Source organism: Phascolarctos cinereus, unplaced genomic scaffold, assembly GCF_003287225.1.
Source record: "Phascolarctos cinereus isolate Bilbo 61053 unplaced genomic scaffold, phaCin_HiC Scaffold_2;HRSCAF=192, whole genome shotgun sequence".
Lineage (NCBI taxonomy): Eukaryota > Metazoa > Chordata > Mammalia > Diprotodontia > Phascolarctidae > Phascolarctos > Phascolarctos cinereus.
The window spans coordinates 390,004,932-390,023,500 of NW_027555625.1; the positions used below are offsets into that span (position 1 = coordinate 390,004,932).

An 18,569-nucleotide genomic window follows, 5' to 3' on the forward strand; every position below is an offset into this window, starting at 1 on the left:
AAAAATTTTAACTGCCTCCACTTTTCTGAGGCTTATAAAGTATTCCTTTTCTCATATTTAAAGGGCCATTTACGGCTGAGTACTAAAGTGTCTAAGTTCCCAGATTAAGGCAGAAAGGACCAATGACAATTTTTTTTAAATAATGATTCAATAAAACTGTTGCTATTGTTTTAAAAGCAGTCAAAACTTCCTTTATTTACACTTTCTTCCCAATGCCAAACCAGAGTCAAGAGCATACAAAAGTCGTGAAACCAATTCATTTTCCCAAAAGCAATCGGTTTTTTCCTATAAGCCAGGATTTGAAACGGTGGTAGTTAGTGGGAACAATTAACACATTTTAAAGCTGAAAAGAAACCTTGGATATTTAGACATGTACATGTAGGGTAACCATAACAGAATTCATTTGCTCATCCCCTCCAAGCACTACTACTGGAGCGGGTAGGTGGTGTCATAGTGCACAGAGCACCAAACCGGGAAGTTGGAATGAGGCCTCGGACCCTTACTAGCTGTGTGACCCCGAGCCAAGTCACTTAACCCTGTTTTCCTCAGTTTCCTCATCTGTAAAATAGCCTGGAGAAGGAAATGGCAAAACACACCAGTATCTTTGCCAAGAAAACCCCAAAGGGGGTAGCAGAGTAGGACCCAATGAAAAAATAACTCAACACACTGATCACTCCAGCACTGCAGTGGTACATGCGTATTTAGATAAGTTAAGGGTACTGTCTTGACTAAGTTTAATTGAAAAGCAAACATCCAGTGCAATTGATGGTGATAAACTTAGAATTAAATGATTTGGAAACAGTTCAGAGCAGACAAATCAGATAATAGCAACCTTCATGGACAGTGTGGTGCAGCTGCTGCTGACAACTTGTAAAGATAAAAGCTGATGGTAAAGTCAAGAGCTAAATATGAGATCAGGTCAAGGGATTGATGTTAATACCCAAAGTATAAAACTTTGAACCTTAAGTGATTCTTTATGAATTTTAAAAGGGGGGGGGAAAGCCCTCTTTCTGAGTAAGTCAAATCTTGCTTAACACTAGAAGGAATGGAATTCTAAAAACCTTTGAAGGACCAAACTGTGGCAATTGATGCAATGCATGTGCACAAACAAGAGATAGAAGGATGAAATTTTATTTCAGAATAAAATTGTAAAATCGGCTTATATTAATTGTATTTAAAGTCCACTGCACAGATAGGAAAAATTACAAAAATTGTGGAAACTTTGGGAAAAAATAGAAAAAAAGTGTTATGTCAATTAATGTGCCTGGGGGCATCTCTTTACCTTGATCATGCTGAAAAATTCCAGTTGTGCTGTAATCATGACAGTCTTTTACTTATCTACCCCCACCACCATCCTATTCAACACTAGTTAGCTGCAGTTGTCCTTATCTGATTTGTGACTTAAAATAAATATATCAACAGGACTCCAACAGCTCAGTTCCCAAAACATTTCCAGACCACAATCTTATCAACTGTTTATGAGGGGCCAGAGCCTAACTCTAGTGTTTCCAAGATGTGATTTGTTTTTGGGCAATTTTCAGTGATACTAGTAAGAAAAAAGCCAAGTAAATAGATAAATAAAAGAATGAATAAAAATAAGAGTCTGTCACAAAAAGAAAAAAAAACTTTTTTCCAAGTCAGCTTGTAGTCACAGGCAAAAGAGGAGATGACCTATCCAAGACTATACTTCTGTTTAGTGGTTAGCTGTGTGAGACTAGAACCAAGGTCTTCTGATTCTCAACTCAGGCTTCTTTCAACTATATCTCACTGATTTGAGGATGAAGTGAGGGCAAGGGGATTGCGCAGAGGGATGAGGGAAATTTAAATACACATTTTAAGCTCTGGTCAGTACTGCTATCTATGTGTATTCTAGTTCCTCAAGTAAAATGATTATCTGATACCTCATCATGACACAGACGCAACCTTGGGCTCTTAAAGATTATTCCAGCAAAGTGCTAAAGTCCAGTAGGTGCCCCCCAAGCTGGAAAGTCTGCTGTTGTTCAAGGATTCACTCGGCTAAGTGAGAAGAAACGCCATCACCAGCAAGTTGGCTCCCAGGCAATGGCTCATGGCAACTCACAAAATTGTCTGCTCAGGGTTAGCAGGCTTGCCCTCTGCATCAATGGAGAGAGCAAATGAATAAATGGAGATGGGATTCTCAAAGTGTGATTTAATTATTGCTCTCTAAACAATCTACAGGGCAGCTAGGTGACACAGTGGATAGAGTACTAGGCCTGGAGTCAGAAAGATCTGAGTTCAAATCTGGCCCCAGACACTTCCTAGCTGTGTAGCCCTGAGCAAGTCACTTAACTGTTTGCCTCGGTTCCTCATCTGTAAAATGAGCTGGAGAAGGAAACGGCAAACCACTCCAGTATCTCTGCCGAGAAAACCCCAAATGGAGTGGTGGAGAGCTGGACACAACTTGGAAAACAACTGAACAGCAAACATTCTGCAGACATTTATTTTGTGTTTTGTAGCAAAGGGAGTCAAATGAAATGTGCCAGCCCCACTACTAACAGCATTTTGTTTTCTGTCTTGTTATTCCAGGAGCAGAAGGCACAGTGTTCCCTAAATCTATAGAAACGCCTAATGTGAGGGCAGAACCCTTCAAGGAACTAAGGTAATCTTTGCGATCTAGTTTGCACCTATGTACATCATCTACATGCCATTGCAATGAGATGGTCTGAGTTGCATTTTTTTTCCTGCTGACAACTGATTTTCCAGCTGAGTTTCCTTTTGAGTGTAAATATCATAGATGAAATAGAAATGTCACAGAGGAAATGTCATAGAAAGGGGCAGAAGGAACAAATAGAAAATTGTAATTAGGAGTAATGTCTCAATAAGCAAGAGCCCGGGAGACGTGAAGTCCTGGTTAAAGAACAGAGGATGACAGAATCATGAATTTAGAGCTGGAAGGGTCCTCAGAGGTCATCTAAGAGTCACCTCATTTTTCCAGATAAGAAAATAGAAATCTGCAGAGATTGAGTGACCTGTCCTAAGGTTAGTGGCATAGTAGGGATTTGAACCCAGGCCCTCTCATCAAAACCAACACTCTTGGAAAACCTGGCTGGGAGATGAGATACATTAGAAATCTTTGATTAGGCTCATCCATCGATGACTGAGATAGCCTTAAGACTGCAGGAATGACAACGAGGGCCAAAACAGTGGTAGAATTACCTTTGATAGAGAAACAAACCATTCCATGCCCAGGTAACAGCATAGGAAGTGCTGTCAAATCGCCTACTTTCCCTCAAACACTCTGTTTCCACACAGTAGAACTGTAAGACATCTTTGTTCCAAAATATAAACAGAGGAACCCTGATATGTAAAGGGGATAACCATGGAGAGAATATTTTTCAAAAGGCTACAAATAACACTAATCTAATAGAAGCAGCTTCAATATAGTGTTCATTCAAGAGATGCCCATACCCCACTCAGGGAAAATTGGATCTCCTCATCTCTGAAGAGGTAATTTTAACCAAAGCTAATCAGAAACACCTTAAGTATCATACATACCAGATGAGGTACACCTTTAATATGATTTCATTAGTGGAAGGCAGCCACATACAAATCTATTTGTATTGTACAAGGCAGACCTAGCTTTCCAAGGAGCAATTTAAACGTAGCATGCCCACTAATGTGGCAGCGGTCATGTCGGAAAATAATAATATGATAATTCCCAGAAAATTAAGGTTTTCTTTGTGCTGTGTTTCCCAAAACAGAAAGGTCGTTTCTGTGCTTGGTGTGAATTACAAAAATTGTGACTGAAAAAACCTTGCTGTTCATAAAGCTTTACAGGCCAGAATGTAAATGTATTGGACTAAAGCAGGAACATAATTGGTGGGTGATGAGAGTCCTTTATTAAGAAGGTCTCTGGCATGGGGAACTACACAGTACAATATAAAGAAAGCTGTGTTGCTTTTTAATGTGGTCATTTTCAGCATGGTAGAAGGATATGGCCAGATCCCTTCTACTTCTCCCAAGAAAAGGCTCCGGAAGAAGGATCTTGGGCAGGAACTGTGGTTATGGAGGCTCTAATGAGGACTTAGAGCATACTAAGCTAATGCCATGACAGCCCATGCCAATGAAATAGGATTCTTGGAGCCAGAAGTAGAGCAGAAGCTGATCTTCATTAGAACTGAGTAGGATGCTTGTCCTCTAAAGAAAGGAGACTAGAAGGCTTGAGGAATAAAGGGAGAGGGGAAGGGTTCTGGATAACAATTGAGAATTTCTATTTATTTTATATATGTAATATAGTGTATGTGTTGTTCAGTTGTTTCAATAGTGTCCAACTCTTTCTGACATCATTTGGGGTTCTCTTGGCAAAGATACTAGAGTAGTTTGCCATGTTTTTGTTCATCTCATTTTACAAATGAGCAACTGAGGCAAACAGAGCTGAGTGACTTGCCCAGGATCATACAGCTAGTAAGTGTCTGAGGACAGATTTGAACTCAGGAAGATAAGTCTTCCTGACTCCAGACCTAGCACTCTATCCACTATGCTACCTAGCTGCCCAGATATCATGTGTGTATATCTACATATCTATATATGTCCATATCTGTATCTATATCTATATCTATCTATATATATGTGTGTGTGTGTGTGTCTATGTATATATATATATATATATATAAAATCTATAAATGTGTGTATACATATACATATATACACACACTATGTGTATATATGAATATGTGTGTGTATATGTATATTCTTACAAATCTTGGAAAATATGCTCATTTCTTCTCTTTGGAAGTTAAGTATTCTGAAGATAACTGAAACAACTTTCGGTCATTTGGAACTGGAATTTCCTTGGACCAGGACTTAATATGTGTAGGAAACAAGGTTGAATCCTGGTTCATAATATAGAACTGACCTTTTTTAAAGTATTCCCCATCATGCGATTTTCCTGTGCCCGGCCTCCAGTCAGTGTAGGTTGATTTAAGATTCTTGATAATTGAGGAATATTTTCATCATTCACAGGAGGTTCCTGCTTGAAGGGCTGAAGGAATAATAAGAAATAGACACTGATTCACCTCTTGGAAAGTGCTACGTCCTGGTCCTATGATCCCATTAGTAGAGGGAACAGCCAGTGAGAAAACTCTTCCTTTGCTACCCATGTAGATCAGCAATGGCTCTGAAGCTTTTCATCTTAAAAAAAAAAAGTTGCCTGGGGGCATTGATTGGTTAAGGAATTATTCCTCAAGGTTTACATAGCCAGCATTTCATGGGCTGGACTTGAACCCAGGTCTTCATGACTCCAGTGCCGGCATTCTTTCTACCACACCACACTGCCTTGCAATGTAATAATGCTAAATCCCTTCTTTTCTTGAGCAGCCCCAGTAGGTTCAATAACATCATAGACATGGAGGTAAAAGAGACCTTAACAAGTCCAACCATCTCATTTTACAGATGAAGAAACTGAGGTCCAGGGAGTTTGAATAGCCTGCCTAGGGTCACAAAGATAATGAGACTCTGAGGTAGGGATGAAACATAGGTCTTGAGTCAGGAATGAGCCACATTGCCTTGCAATGTAATGCTAAATACCTTCTTATCTTAGTCATGCCTGGTAAATATAATCTGTCCACATCAAGAGTTGAGCTAGGAGCTAGATTATATCTACGTGGTAATTTAATTCCTTTGTAGGATCATAGAACTAGAACTAACTAAATGTGAGGGGCCACTAGTTGACACAGTAGATAGAGCACCTGACAGAGTTAGGAAGACCTGAGTTCAAATCTGGCCTCAGACACTTAGTAGCTGTGTGACCCTGGGCAAGTCACTTAAACCTATTAGCTTCAGTTTCCACATCTGTAAAATGAGCTGGAGAAGGACATGGCAAACCACTTCAGTATCTCTGTCAAGAAAACTCCCAATGGGCTCATGAAGAATTGGATATGAGTGGAATGACTAAACAACAACAAGAAGAAAGCTAAATATGTCCTATTTCAATTATAGATTTTAGAGCTAGACTTTCGAGGTCATGTAGTGTAACCCCCTCACTTCACAAATGAGGAAAGTGATGCCCAGGAAGTGAATTGCCCAAGGTCACATGGGTAGTAAGTGTTAGAACTGTGTTGAACCCAGGTCTTATGATGCCAAATCCAGTGCACACAGCATGTTGCTTCTTCATCTTACTTCAAGTTCCTTGCTTTGGAATTATTTCTGAGAGAAGCCTCTGGATTAGAATCTACCTTTAAAAAATAGAAATTCTAATGCTATCTGTATTAGGTTCTTTTTTTTTTCTTTCAACTCTATCAGATTAACTAGCAAAATCTGACCCCTCCTAATGTATCCATGCTAGTGTTTTAATACTGTCCCAATTCCACTGCACTGTTGATTACTTTAACCTTGCATATTGAGTGAAGGGAGAACGAGCTGACGGAATGACAGCCTCAATTTGTGGCATCATAGAATTGAAATTCACTTGATTGGGATGGTGCCTGAACAATATAGATCTGGTTCCTGAACTGGCATAAACAACGTAGACTATTCAGGGAAAGTTTGCTCAAGGAGACAGAATGGTATAATATCAAGAACAATGGAGAAGGAACCAGGAGACCAGTGCTCTAGTCTGGGTCTTGCCACCACCTGGTTGGGGACCTTGGGAAAGTGCACAGTTCCTTCCTCTCTCTGGGCTTGTTTCTTCATCTGGAAATGAGAGCTTTGGACTAGATGCTCTCTGAGGTCCTTTCCAGTTCAAGTGTTGTATGATTATATGCTAGGTATATTTTAGATTTTGTTTAAACCACCCACCATCTCTCAAGAGTTTTGTGGATTTAAAAAAAAAAACATTGTCTAGACCTGTGAGTCTACTGGTATTAGACACTACACCTTATTAAGAAGCTCCCTTCATCAACACCCGAAGTTACCGAGCCAATATGTCAGAGATGGAGAGTAAGCCAATATCTTCTTTATTTTGAGGTAGTTAGGTGGCACAGCAGATAGAGCTGTGGCCCTGGAGTCAGGAAAACCTGAGTTCAAATCCAGCCTCAGATTCTTCCTAGCTGTGTGACTCTGAGTAAGTCACTTAACCTCTGTCTTCTTCAGTTTCTTCAACTGTAAAATAAGGAAAATAAGAGTACCTACCTCATTGGACTGTTGTGAAACTCAAATGAGATATTTGTAAAGCTCTTGTTCTTAAACAATGCTTGGTACATACTAAATAGTAGGCACTTAATAAATATGTGTTTCCTTCCTTGCAGCTTTCTACCCACTATACCATGCTGTCTAATAAAAATGACAATGATAAATCATTTATATAGCCTTTAAGGTTTGCAAAGCACTTTCATATATCTCATTTGATCCTCATAACAACCCTGTAATGTAGATGCTATTATTATCCCCCTTTTACAGATGAAGAAAGTGAGGCCAAGAGGGGTCAAGTGACTGCCCAGGGTCACACAGCTAGTACGAACCTAAGACCAGATTTGAATTAGATCTTCCTGACTCCAGGTCCACTATCCAATATGATGAAAACAAGTGTGGAAAAATATATCCAACAGAAATATGGTAAGATGTGAAGTATAGCAAGCACAGTACCCCCAGGTGAGAGCCAACCAGGCTAGGTTTGGGAGGAGACAGGAGAGATTTACTATTTCACCCTCTGGGTAGTTTTGGCCTATAGATGGTATTTGTTATTATGGACAAGATTATCAGATTAAAGAATCACATCCAGCCTTTGTTCACTGATAAGCCCTCCTCCTCATACTACTATCTTCCCCACCCCTCCCCTTTTTCCAATATCTGTAGGTCCTTCACTTGGCCAAGTAGCAATCACAGCTGGGAAGACATTAGCCTGCCCCATCTCCTTCTGAGAGCTTCTTTCCCTCTTGGCTAAACACATTTTGGCTTGACTTCTGTTTCCTTGTTTCATCAAAACTCAATCTTGTTTGCTGGCATGTGTGGGTTTTTTTTAATTTATTTTATTTTAATGAGAGTCATTATTTGAGAGAGTTTAAGGCCTCTGGCATTTCATCTTGGAGTAGCCATGTTTACTGCCTTCCTAGGCTGTAAGTTAAAAGGATTGGTACTGTTCTGGTCTGCCATAGCTTGGGTTCATGCTCTCCATTTCAGATTTACTGTATCAGTAATCTTCCTTAAGATGTTTACAAATAAATTCAGAGTTGACTTTAAAAATAAAAACTGCTGCATCTCCCTAGATAAGTAGCTTAGTGTGCAAAAGCCTACACCCATCATTCTCCCTATGAGTTGTTTATTAACATTCCCCATATGTGGAATTATTCTAAACTAATGATGACATGTTATTCCAAATTAATGAAGAAAGAGAATGGGCTTGTTTTCCTCACTAACTAAGCTGTACATGAGTACTTACCTTGAATAACAAGTAAATGCTAATAAAATGCAGACTCTTAAAGGTGAATATATGGGGAAGCTAGGTGGTGCAGTGGATAGAGCGCTAGGCTCAAATCAGGAAGTCTTCTTCCTGGGTTCAAATCTGGCCTCAGACTCTTACTAGCTGTGTGACCACTGAACCTTATTTGCCTCAGTTTCCTCATCTGTAAAATGAGCTAGAGAAGGAAATGGCAAACCACTCTAGTACCTTTGCCAAGAAAACCCCAAATGGAATCACAAAGAATTGGACATGACTGAACAACAACATAAGGTGAATATAGCATCTAACTGTAGGGTTGAAGAGGTCTAGGATTTTGGGGGTTCTGTTGGGAACCCCAAGATCATGGTCCCAGGGCCTGCCTGCATGAATTCAACTCACATCTTCTTCCAGCCAGAGAAGAAGTTTATTAGTGATAGGCCAGATGACATCAGTAAGGACGAGCAGGTATGAGAAATTTTCAGCCTTTTGGGCTTGAGATTCTCAGCATCTGAACGGGGGCCAGGGTGGATCTTAAATACTAAAGTAACTTTGGGTGGCCAGAGAAGGGGGCTGGGAAGAGTTTCTAGGTAAGAATTCTAATTGGGGAGGTCTGAGAGATCGAATAGACAATGGGAATAGCTAATGGAGGGAACAGGAAGCCATCGGTCAAAGGGAGATAAGGGGAGTAGTTTAAGTGTTTTGTGGGGCCTGTAATGGAGGGAGCTGGAAGGCATCTGAGTAAGGCCAAAAGGTGGAGGCTAAGGCTTCCAAAGGGAGCTAAGGAGCTGGGGTCTGTAGACAAATGGGAGCCAGATTCCCTTTGGGACAAAGGTGGGGTGGAGATCTCTGAGCTCACCCCATCAGGGTGACTGATCTATATTAAATATATTCACTTGAAATACTTCTAACCCTTAACAGTCATTGATCTAAAACAAAGAAATGGGTCATTTAATTCATAATATGTAGTAGCCTTTAGAGAGCAGCTAGGTAGCACAATCAATACAGCACTGGGCCTAGAGTCAGAAAGAACAGAGTTCAAATTTGACCTCAGACACTTACTAGCTGTGTGACCCTGGACAAGTCACTTAATCCCTACCTGCTTAAAACTGGAAAAGGAAATGGTAAATCACTCTAGCATCTTTGCCAAGAAAGCCCCACTGCTATTGCTGTTCAGTTATTTTCAGTTGGGTTCTTCATGACCTCATTTGGTATTTTCTGGACAAAGATACTACAGTGGCTTGCCATTTTCTTCTCCTGCACATTTTCCAGAAGAGGTAACTGAGCAAACAGGATTATGTGACCTGGCCAGTCACATGGCTGCTATATGTCTGAGGCCATATTTGAACTCAGAAAGATAAGTCTTCCTTATTCCAGGCCTGGTACTCTATCCACTGTGCCACCTACCTGCCGAAAAACCCCATGGATGGTATTAAAATGCTGAAAGACATGACATTGGAAGATGAGCCCTTCAGGTCAGAAGGGCCTGGTGTGCTATGGTCCCCTGGGTCACAAAGAGTCAAATGAACAACAAATAGCTGTAAGAACCCAGAGCCAGACTTTTGAAGATTTGGCTTTAAGGTTCACCTGTGTTGTCCCTCCTAATTACTAAGAGAACTGGAAATGGATATCCAACAGACAAGCCCCAAGTTTTTATTGGTCTAGTACATTGCCACTTTCTCAGTTACAAAAAAATGAAGAAATCATATGAACATTTCAGTTATTTAATAATGTCAGTTCTCCCAGAACCAACCAAGAAATAAGGAGAAAGATTAAAAAAAAAACAGTTTGTGAGTACCCAAAAGTCCATGAACTAATGCTTATGCACAATATTTATAAGGAAAAAAAAAATCCAGGCCCCCATTTAGAGCTATTTTACTGGTTTTTTTGGCACGGTTCTAATAAGCTTGGATATCTGTTTCTAGCTCACAGATTAGAAGATGTATATCAGGCGCAGCTAGGTATTACAGTGAACCAGCCCTAAAGTGGAGAGAACCTGAGTTGACCCTGGGCAAGTCACTTAACCCTGATTACCTCAAAAAAAAAAAAAAGGTGCACATCAGAAGGAGAAGTAATCACACTGACAAAATCAAGAATAAAATTGAGCTCCAAAGGGGGGAAAACCCTCAGAAGCAAATTCTAACTGTTTTTTAATTCAATTCAATTCAACTTAACTTAATTCAATTAATTCAATTCAATTCAATTTACTTCAATTCAATTAAGCTAATTCAATTCAATATGTGTTGGATACCTTCCCACTATGCATGTAAGACTACCCTCAGAAACAAATCACTTAACTAATAAGTCCAAAGAAACAGTGTTTCAGGAGTAAAGAAGCAAGGTAAAATGAAAAAGAAAAAAAATTGGTTTTCAAGTAAAAGAGTCGGGGTTTGAGTTCCATCTCTTCCTCTGGTTACTTGTGCGATCTCAGGCAAGATATTTGATATCTATGCACCTGTTTGATATCTATAAAATGAGGAAAATGGATAGATAAACTTTAAGGAGCCTTCCAGTCCTAAACATGTGGTTCTATAAGGAAGAAAACAGTGGTTTCATGTTATTATAATAACAATAAGTTTAGTTACCTCCAGAAAGGTGATGGACTCACATTATCTCATGCTCACAAAATTTCAACTTACTATCCTTTGGGGCAAGCCATATTCCTTCTCCAAATCTCAGCTTCTTCATCTAAAAAAAAGAAGGGATTGTACAAAATTATCCATTACATCCATTCCAGCCTTCTGCTTCTGAAGCACGGTACATGTAGGCTTCTTGATATTGGTATTAGTAGTATTTTTTTGTGATTCTCAGTGCCTTTCTCAATTATTTATTAGTTAAAACTTGGGAGATTTACCACAAAAAAAATCTATTCTCCGTCTTTACCACCCAATCTCCCTAACACAAAGATATCTACTTAATGTTGGTTTGTATTCTGGTAAACTGTTGTTTTTGAATTTAACTTTACCTCTTGACAGGAAGATGCTTCTTTATGTATACAGAAAATCTTGCTTAACTCTATTCTTCATGGATATTGGCTTCCAGCCAGTCTTGTTTTATTCCAATTATAACCTTTTCAAAATAAAGAATAATGGAAGATTAGAGGTACATGATAACAGCACTTTTTACCCAAGACAGATATGGAATCAGGAGTGAATTCAACAATAAACCAAATGTCACTGTAATGTTTCTTTTGATCAGCAATTGTCTGTGGTTTGTTTAAGTCTAATGCTAATGGGATTCCAAGATCATTGGTTAGATCCCAGGTGTTTAGTGAATGTTGCCCAATTTTATCGTCATAGATTCTAGTCATAAAATGTCATGGTTAGAAGTGAGATTGGGGACCATCTACTCCTCTCAACAATATCCCCAGCAATTGGTCATCTAGCCTTCTTTCAAAGACTTCAAGTGGCAGTTGTCTTAGTGCCTTCCACGATTACTCATACTGCTTGGGGACACCTCAGATTGCTTTCTTCCTTCCAAGTCTAGCACAGGAGCCATTTCCTGCATGAAGCCTCAAATTTTCCTAGACCACTTGATCCATTATCTCTCCATTGCTGTCACCATACCTATCTGTATAGTGTACTTGTTTGTGTACAAATAATTTCTTCCTTGATAAAGTATGAGCTCCATGAGAGTAAGGACTTTGGATTTAATCTTTGTACCTGGAACTTGGTAGGTATTTAATAACTGTGTGTTGGCTTCACTTAGGAAGTTTTCCATTGTATCAAGGTGAAACCATCTCTACCTTTGCCCCTTGGTCCTAATTCTGTCCTACAAGACAAAGGAAAAGAACTTAATATCTCAGTCCATTTCATTGTCTATTCAGGTAGGGGTGTGTGTGTGTGTGTATGTGTGTGTGGTTTGTCCTTCATTCTTGAAGAGGACCGTGACATCAGGAAGATGATGCCATGACTTGCAAGTGAATCGGATTTTAGTTAGGGAGGGCTGAGCCTCACTTTCTCCTCCAGAGCCATCTGGTGCAGTGGCCAGATATAGATCAAGATGACTAGATATGGCCCAGAATGCAGTGGGAAACCTTGGCCTCTTTAAACTAAGGTCTTTCCAAGTTCTCGCTTTGAGTGAGGTAATGCCCATTCAGTGATTAGGGCTCTAAGAATAAGCCAAAGAATGATCTCTAATAAAAAAAAAATCAAATCAAACTGGAAGGAGAAAACCCTCAGGGTTTCTAGTGAAATAAATAAATAAATAACCATTGAGTGGTGCTTGGGCAGTGACCTATTGTTGTCCAATCAATGAGAGCCAGAATGAGTTGGGTTTGAGACATGGTCTTTAGGAAAGCAATATAGCCACTAAAACCCAAGATATCATGATAGGTTTCAGCCATCAAAATTTACCTTCCCAGGGGCAGAGCACCCTAAGGTAAAGGCCTGGTACCCCTTGTGGGGGAGAGGAGAGGATCCTAGTGAATGGGCCATGAGGATAATCAGGCTTGAAGTTATGTCTTGACCCCAATGAGACCAGTGAAATCTCCAAACTCCTGTCAGCATATATAGAATCTGATTCAAGATGGGCTGGTCATCTGCAAGCCTATTGTTGTCCACTCATGTGCTCACTGCAAGAAAAGCACTGGTTCTGTGGAAGGGTAGGCACAAGGACACTGGCAAGAGAAAGAGTCTGTCAACTACTCATGTGCCTGAGAAAATGACATAGATGAGGAAAATAAGGATTCTGTTCCATACTTCACTGAGACTAGAAATCCGAAAAGACTGATACTCCCTACCCATATGTGTCACAGTCTATACTTGAAGGTGAAAAGAAATGTGTTCAGAAATAATTGAGTTTTCGTGAAACACATTCATTGACTGAAGGTAGATAAGGTCCACAAGAAATGCTTGGGTGAGCAGGCTGAGGCTCACTGGCCCCAAGACTAAACAAACATGAAAGCATTGGAAGGAATGTCTACTCAGGCTAAGAAAGAGGAGATCCTCGAGATTCTATCCAAGGATGAGAAGACCAAAAATAATCTGCTCCAAATCTTCCCCTTACGTGACCTTGGTCAAGTCACTTAACCTCTTCCTCAGTTTCCTCAATTTTGATATGGAGGTAATGCTAACATCTAGCTCCCAAAGTTGTTGTGAGGAACAAATGAGATAATATTTGTAAAGTGCACAGTCTGGCACATAGACACTATATAAATTCTGTTACTCTCATTATTATTATCTATACGGTATCTGTCTTTGTTGTTTTTAGTCATTTTTCGGTCATGTCCAACTCTTCATGACCCTCTTGGGGGTTTTCTTGGCAAAGATACTGGAGTGGTTTGCCATTTCCTTCTCCATATTATTTTCCAGATCAGGAAACTGAAACAAACAGGGTGAGTCACTTGCCCAGCATCACACAGCTAGTAAATGTCTGAGGCCAAATTTGAACTCGGGTCTTCCTGACCCCAGGCCCAGAATTCTATCCACTGTGCCACATACTGACCTGGTACTTATCTACAAAACCCATTCAATAATACCAAAACAAAACAATAAAATCTTCCACACCTAGTGATTCTTCCAATACGTGATATAACAGTGATCATGTCTCTCCTAAATCTTTTCATATCTGGACAAAATAATCTCAATTCTCTCAAATGATCCTTGTGTAGGGCATAGCTTCAGGTTCTCTTAATATCCTGATCACTCTTCTGTTCATCAGCCTGCTTGATAAGGAGCCTCCTAAAATGTGACACCCAGAACTAAAGACAATATTGAAGATATGGTCAGATCAAGACCAAGGATAGTAGGATTTCCCTCTTTGGATGCTCTCTCCAATTATTCATGGGCAAAGTTAGGGATATGTCCACAATACTCAAAGAGGGCTTTGGAGTCAATCAGTCTGCCACTCACTGATATCTTGGTATCACTTGATATCTTCTAGTATTACCTCATTCTGAGCACTCAACCATCACTCAGCCAATTTTGCCTACTCCCCTCACCTGTATTGCATGGCTCTTTTTTTAAGAGTATTTTTCCCCCAGTTACATATCAAGAAAATTTTTAGCATTCATTTTTTACATGATTTTGAATTCCAAATTTTTTTTCCCTCCCTCCCTTCCCTCTTCCAAAAATGGTAGGCAGTTTGATATAGTTTATATATGTGCCATCGTGTAAAACAAATTTTCATATTAGTCACAGTTGTGAAAAAAAGAACAGATTAAAAGAGGAGGAAAAACATGAGAAAGAACAAAGTAAGTGAGAAAAATATGCTTTAGTCTGCATTCAGAGTCCACCAGTTCTTTATCTGAATATGGATAGCAATTTCCTTTGTGAATTTGTACTTGTCCTGGATCATTGTGTCGCTGAGAAGAGCTGAGTCATTCATCACACAATGTTTCTGATACTGAGTACAATGTTTTCTTGGTTCTGCTCATTTCACTTTGCATCAGTTCATACAAGTCTTTCCAGGTTTTTCTGAAATCTGCCTGTTCATCATTTCTTATTGCACAATGGGTATTCCATTACATCCATATACCATAGCTTGTTCAGCTATTCCCCAATTTATGGGCATTCCCTCAATATCACCACCATGAAAAAGGTTGCTGTAAATAAAGTTGCACATGTAGGTCCTTTTCCCTTTTTTATGATCTCCTTGGGATACAGACCTAGTAATGATATTGCTAGATCAAAGGGTATGCAGTTTGGTTGCTCTTTGGGGATAGTTCCAAATTGTTCTCCAGAATTCTCTCCAAAATCTCCAGATCAGTTCACAACTCCACCAACAGTGCGTTAGTGTCCCAATTTCCCACATCCTCTCCAGTCTTTATCATTTTCCTTTTTTTTTTGGTCATATTAGTCAATCTGGTAAGTGTGTGGTGATATGTTAGAGTCATTTTAATTTGCATTTCTCTAATCAACAGTGATTTAGAGCACTTCATATGCCTATAGATGGCTTTGATTTCTTCATCTGAAAACTGTCTGTTCACATCCTTTGACCATTTATCAATTGGGGAATGCTTTATATTCTTATAAATCTGACTCGGTTGTCCTTATGTTTGAGAAAAGAAGGCTTTATCAGAGTCACTTGCTGTAAAGATTATTTCCTAGATTTCTGCTTTCCTTCTAATCTTAGTTGCATTGGTTTTGTTTGTGCAAAAGCTTTTTATTTAATAGAATCAAAATTATCTGTTTTACATTTCATAATGTTCTTTATCTCTTGTTTGGTCATGAATTCTTCCCCTCCCCATACATCTGGACAGGTGAACTATTCCTTGCTGTTCTAATTTGCTTATGGTATCTCCTTTTATGTATCTAAATCATGTACCCATTTTGACCTTATCTTGGTACACAGTGTGAGGTGTTGATCTATACCTAGTTCGTGTCTTATTGTTTTCCAGTTTTCCCAGCAGTTTTTGTCAAATAGTGAGTTCTTATCCCAAAAGGGGGGGGTGTTTAAGTTTATCAAACACTAGCTTATCCACTCTGTCCACCTCTATTTTATGGGAGAGTTCATCCCATTCACAGTTAGGTGAATATCTGTGTATTTCCCTCCATCCTATTCTTCCTCCTATTTGCCTTCTCTCTCCTTTCACTCTTTCCCTCCTTATCAGTGTTTTGCTTCTGTCTACCACTTCCGCCAATCTGCCCTTCCTTCTGTCAGTCCCCACCCACCCTCCTTTACTTAATCTCCTCCTCTCCTACTTCCTGTCAGGTAAGACCAATTTCTATATTCAACTAATTTTGTGTATTATTCCCTCTTTGATCCAATACTAACGAGAGTAAGGTTTAAGAAATGCTTATTGCCCACCCTCCCATCTTCCCCTCTGCTGTTATAGGTCTTTCATATCTCTTCAGTTGAAATGATTTACCCCATTCTACCTCTCCATTCCTTCTGCACCCAGTACACTCCTCTTTCTCATCCCTTGACTTTTATTGTCATTCCCTCAAATTTAGCTTATACCCTTACTCTCTATGTATGTTTATCCCTTCTAGCTGTACTATTAGGGACAGAAATTTAGGAATTACAAGTATCATCTTCCCATGTAGGGATGTAAATAGTTTAGCTCTATTGAATCCCTTATGTTTTCTTTTCCCTTTTTACTTGTTTATGCTTCTCTTGGGTCTTAATACCGGAGATGAGATTTTTTATTGTTGTTGTTCAGTTCTGGTCTTCTTATGATGAAATCCTTATATTTCACTGAATGACTATTTTCTTCCTTGGTGTATCATGCTTAATTCTACTAAGTGATTCTTGGTTGCAGTCCTAGCTCCTTTGCCTTCCAGAATATCATGTCCCATGACCTCCAACACTTTAATTTTGCAGCTGCCAAGTCCAGTGTAATCCTGATGGTTCCCAATATTTAAATTTTCTTTTTGGCCACTTGCAGTATTTTTTCCTTGACCTGATAGTTCTGAAACTTTGTTATAATCTTTCTTGGAGTTTTTATTTCAAGATCTCTTTCCTGAGGTGATCAGTGGATACTTCCAATGCCTCTTTTACCCTTTGGTTCTAGGACATCCATTTCCTTGATAATGTCTTGAATGATGCTACCCAAGTCCACCTTTTGATTGTGGGCTTTTCAAGTAGTCCATTGATTCTGATATTCTCTCACCTGGATCTATTTTCCAGGTCAGTCATTTTTCTCATGAAGTATTTTACATTTTTTCCACTTCTTCATTCTTTTGAATTTGTTTGATTCTTGATGTCTCATAGGTCATTAGCTCCCACTTTCCCAATTCTAACTTTTAAAGTATTGTTTTCCTCAATTAGTTTTTGTACTTTCTTTTCCATTTGGCGAATTATACTCTTTAAGGAGTTGTTTGCTTCAATGGATTTTTGCACCTCCTTTTCCGTTTAGCCAATTCTATTTTTTAAGCAGTTGTTTTCTTTTTCCAACTGTGTACTCCTTTTTTACAATTCTTGTCTCACTTGTATTTCTTTTCCCAATTTTTCTTCTACCACTCTTATATGATTTTAAGCTCCTTTTTAAGCTCTTCCATAAGTTCTTTCTGGGCTTGAGGTCCCTTCCCGTTTGGGGGGGGGGCTTTGCCCATAGGTGTTTTGACATTGTTGTCCTCTTCTGAATTTTGTGTCTTGGTATTACCTGTCACCATAATAACTTTCTATAGTCAGATTCTTTTTTTGTTGTTTTTTGCTTATCTTTTTTGACTTTTTTATTTTCTTTTAAATTTGAGTTCTACTCCCAGGTTGGAAGGTGCACTGTTTCAGGCTTCTTTTGCCAGGGGATACAAGCCCTGGCTGTTTGTCTGGTGCTGCAGAGATGTTCCCTGAGGCCCACAGGGGACCCTGGTATCTAGTGCTGTGCTGAGAGGGTGGGATGGGGGGTGGCTAGCTCTACTGGAGGTCATAGCATCTGGCAGCTTACCTGGTGGTGTCTAGCATGTGCTGAGGCCCAGCGGGGTGTTTCTGAGTTTCCCCAGGGCTATACTGAAGGATATGGTAGTTCTCAGAGCTGGAATCTAGCTGGTTCCCCTAGCTATGCTAAGGCAGTTGGGGGTCCTGGTGTTGGTGTTTGCCTGATCCACTATACCAGGACTCAGGATCTCCCACTGGTTTGCTGAGGAGGGGTTTGTTTCTGGCTTGTTGGAATGCTTCCTGTTCTGGATTGTTACTCCCCTTTTACTCGAATGAGACAGACCTTTCTTGCCAATCTTCCAAGTTTCTTGGGCTAAAAGATTGTTTTACCCCATCTTTTTTGCTGGCTCTGTTGTAATAGGATTTGCTTTGGGGCACTATTTTATAGATCTTTGGAGGTAAGTGTTACAGTGATTTACTGCTTACTCTGCCATCTTGGCTCCTGGAAGTCTTGTATTGCATGGTTCTTGCAAAGCCCTCATGATTAGCCAACACTAGTGAATTCTTTGGCTTGACCTCGGTAGTAATATTTTGGATCATGGCTTAGACTCTGCCTATGAATTTAATTTAATTACCTACACAGGTCAGCCCTATCCCTCTAGAAAATGGGGGACCAATAATAATGCAGCCTAAGATTTCTTGGTGGCCACATCACACTGTTGATTCACATTGAGTATGCAATGCACTGAAACCTCTAGGTCTTTCATACCTTCCATCTTGTAGCCATTTCTTCTTTATCCAGGGGTCTCAAAAATGTTTGCTATGTATCACAATAGGGACCTGGTAGGAGTGCATGATTTAGTCAGCACAAATCGATCCCTTCTATGGGGAAAACAATTTAAAAGTGCATTCTTCTACCAACAAATCAGCTACACCTATCCCAAAGATGAGCAGCACATTTCTATTTTGAAGTACAGCA

The 18,569-nt window shown here is 39.6% G+C and overlaps 1 protein-coding gene across 2 annotated transcripts in view; it reads left to right on the plus strand.

Moving 5' to 3' along the window:
* Nucleotides 1-18,569, plus strand: part of SGCD (sarcoglycan delta) — a 494,181-nt gene that overhangs the window by 394,494 nt on the left and 81,118 nt on the right. For both annotated transcript variants that reach the window (XM_020974625.2, XM_020974624.2), the window contains exon 6: nucleotides 2,548-2,620. In XM_020974625.2, the coding sequence (XP_020830284.1) occupies nucleotides 2,548-2,620 (73 nt within the window). The remainder of the gene's footprint in view (nucleotides 1-2,547; nucleotides 2,621-18,569) is intronic.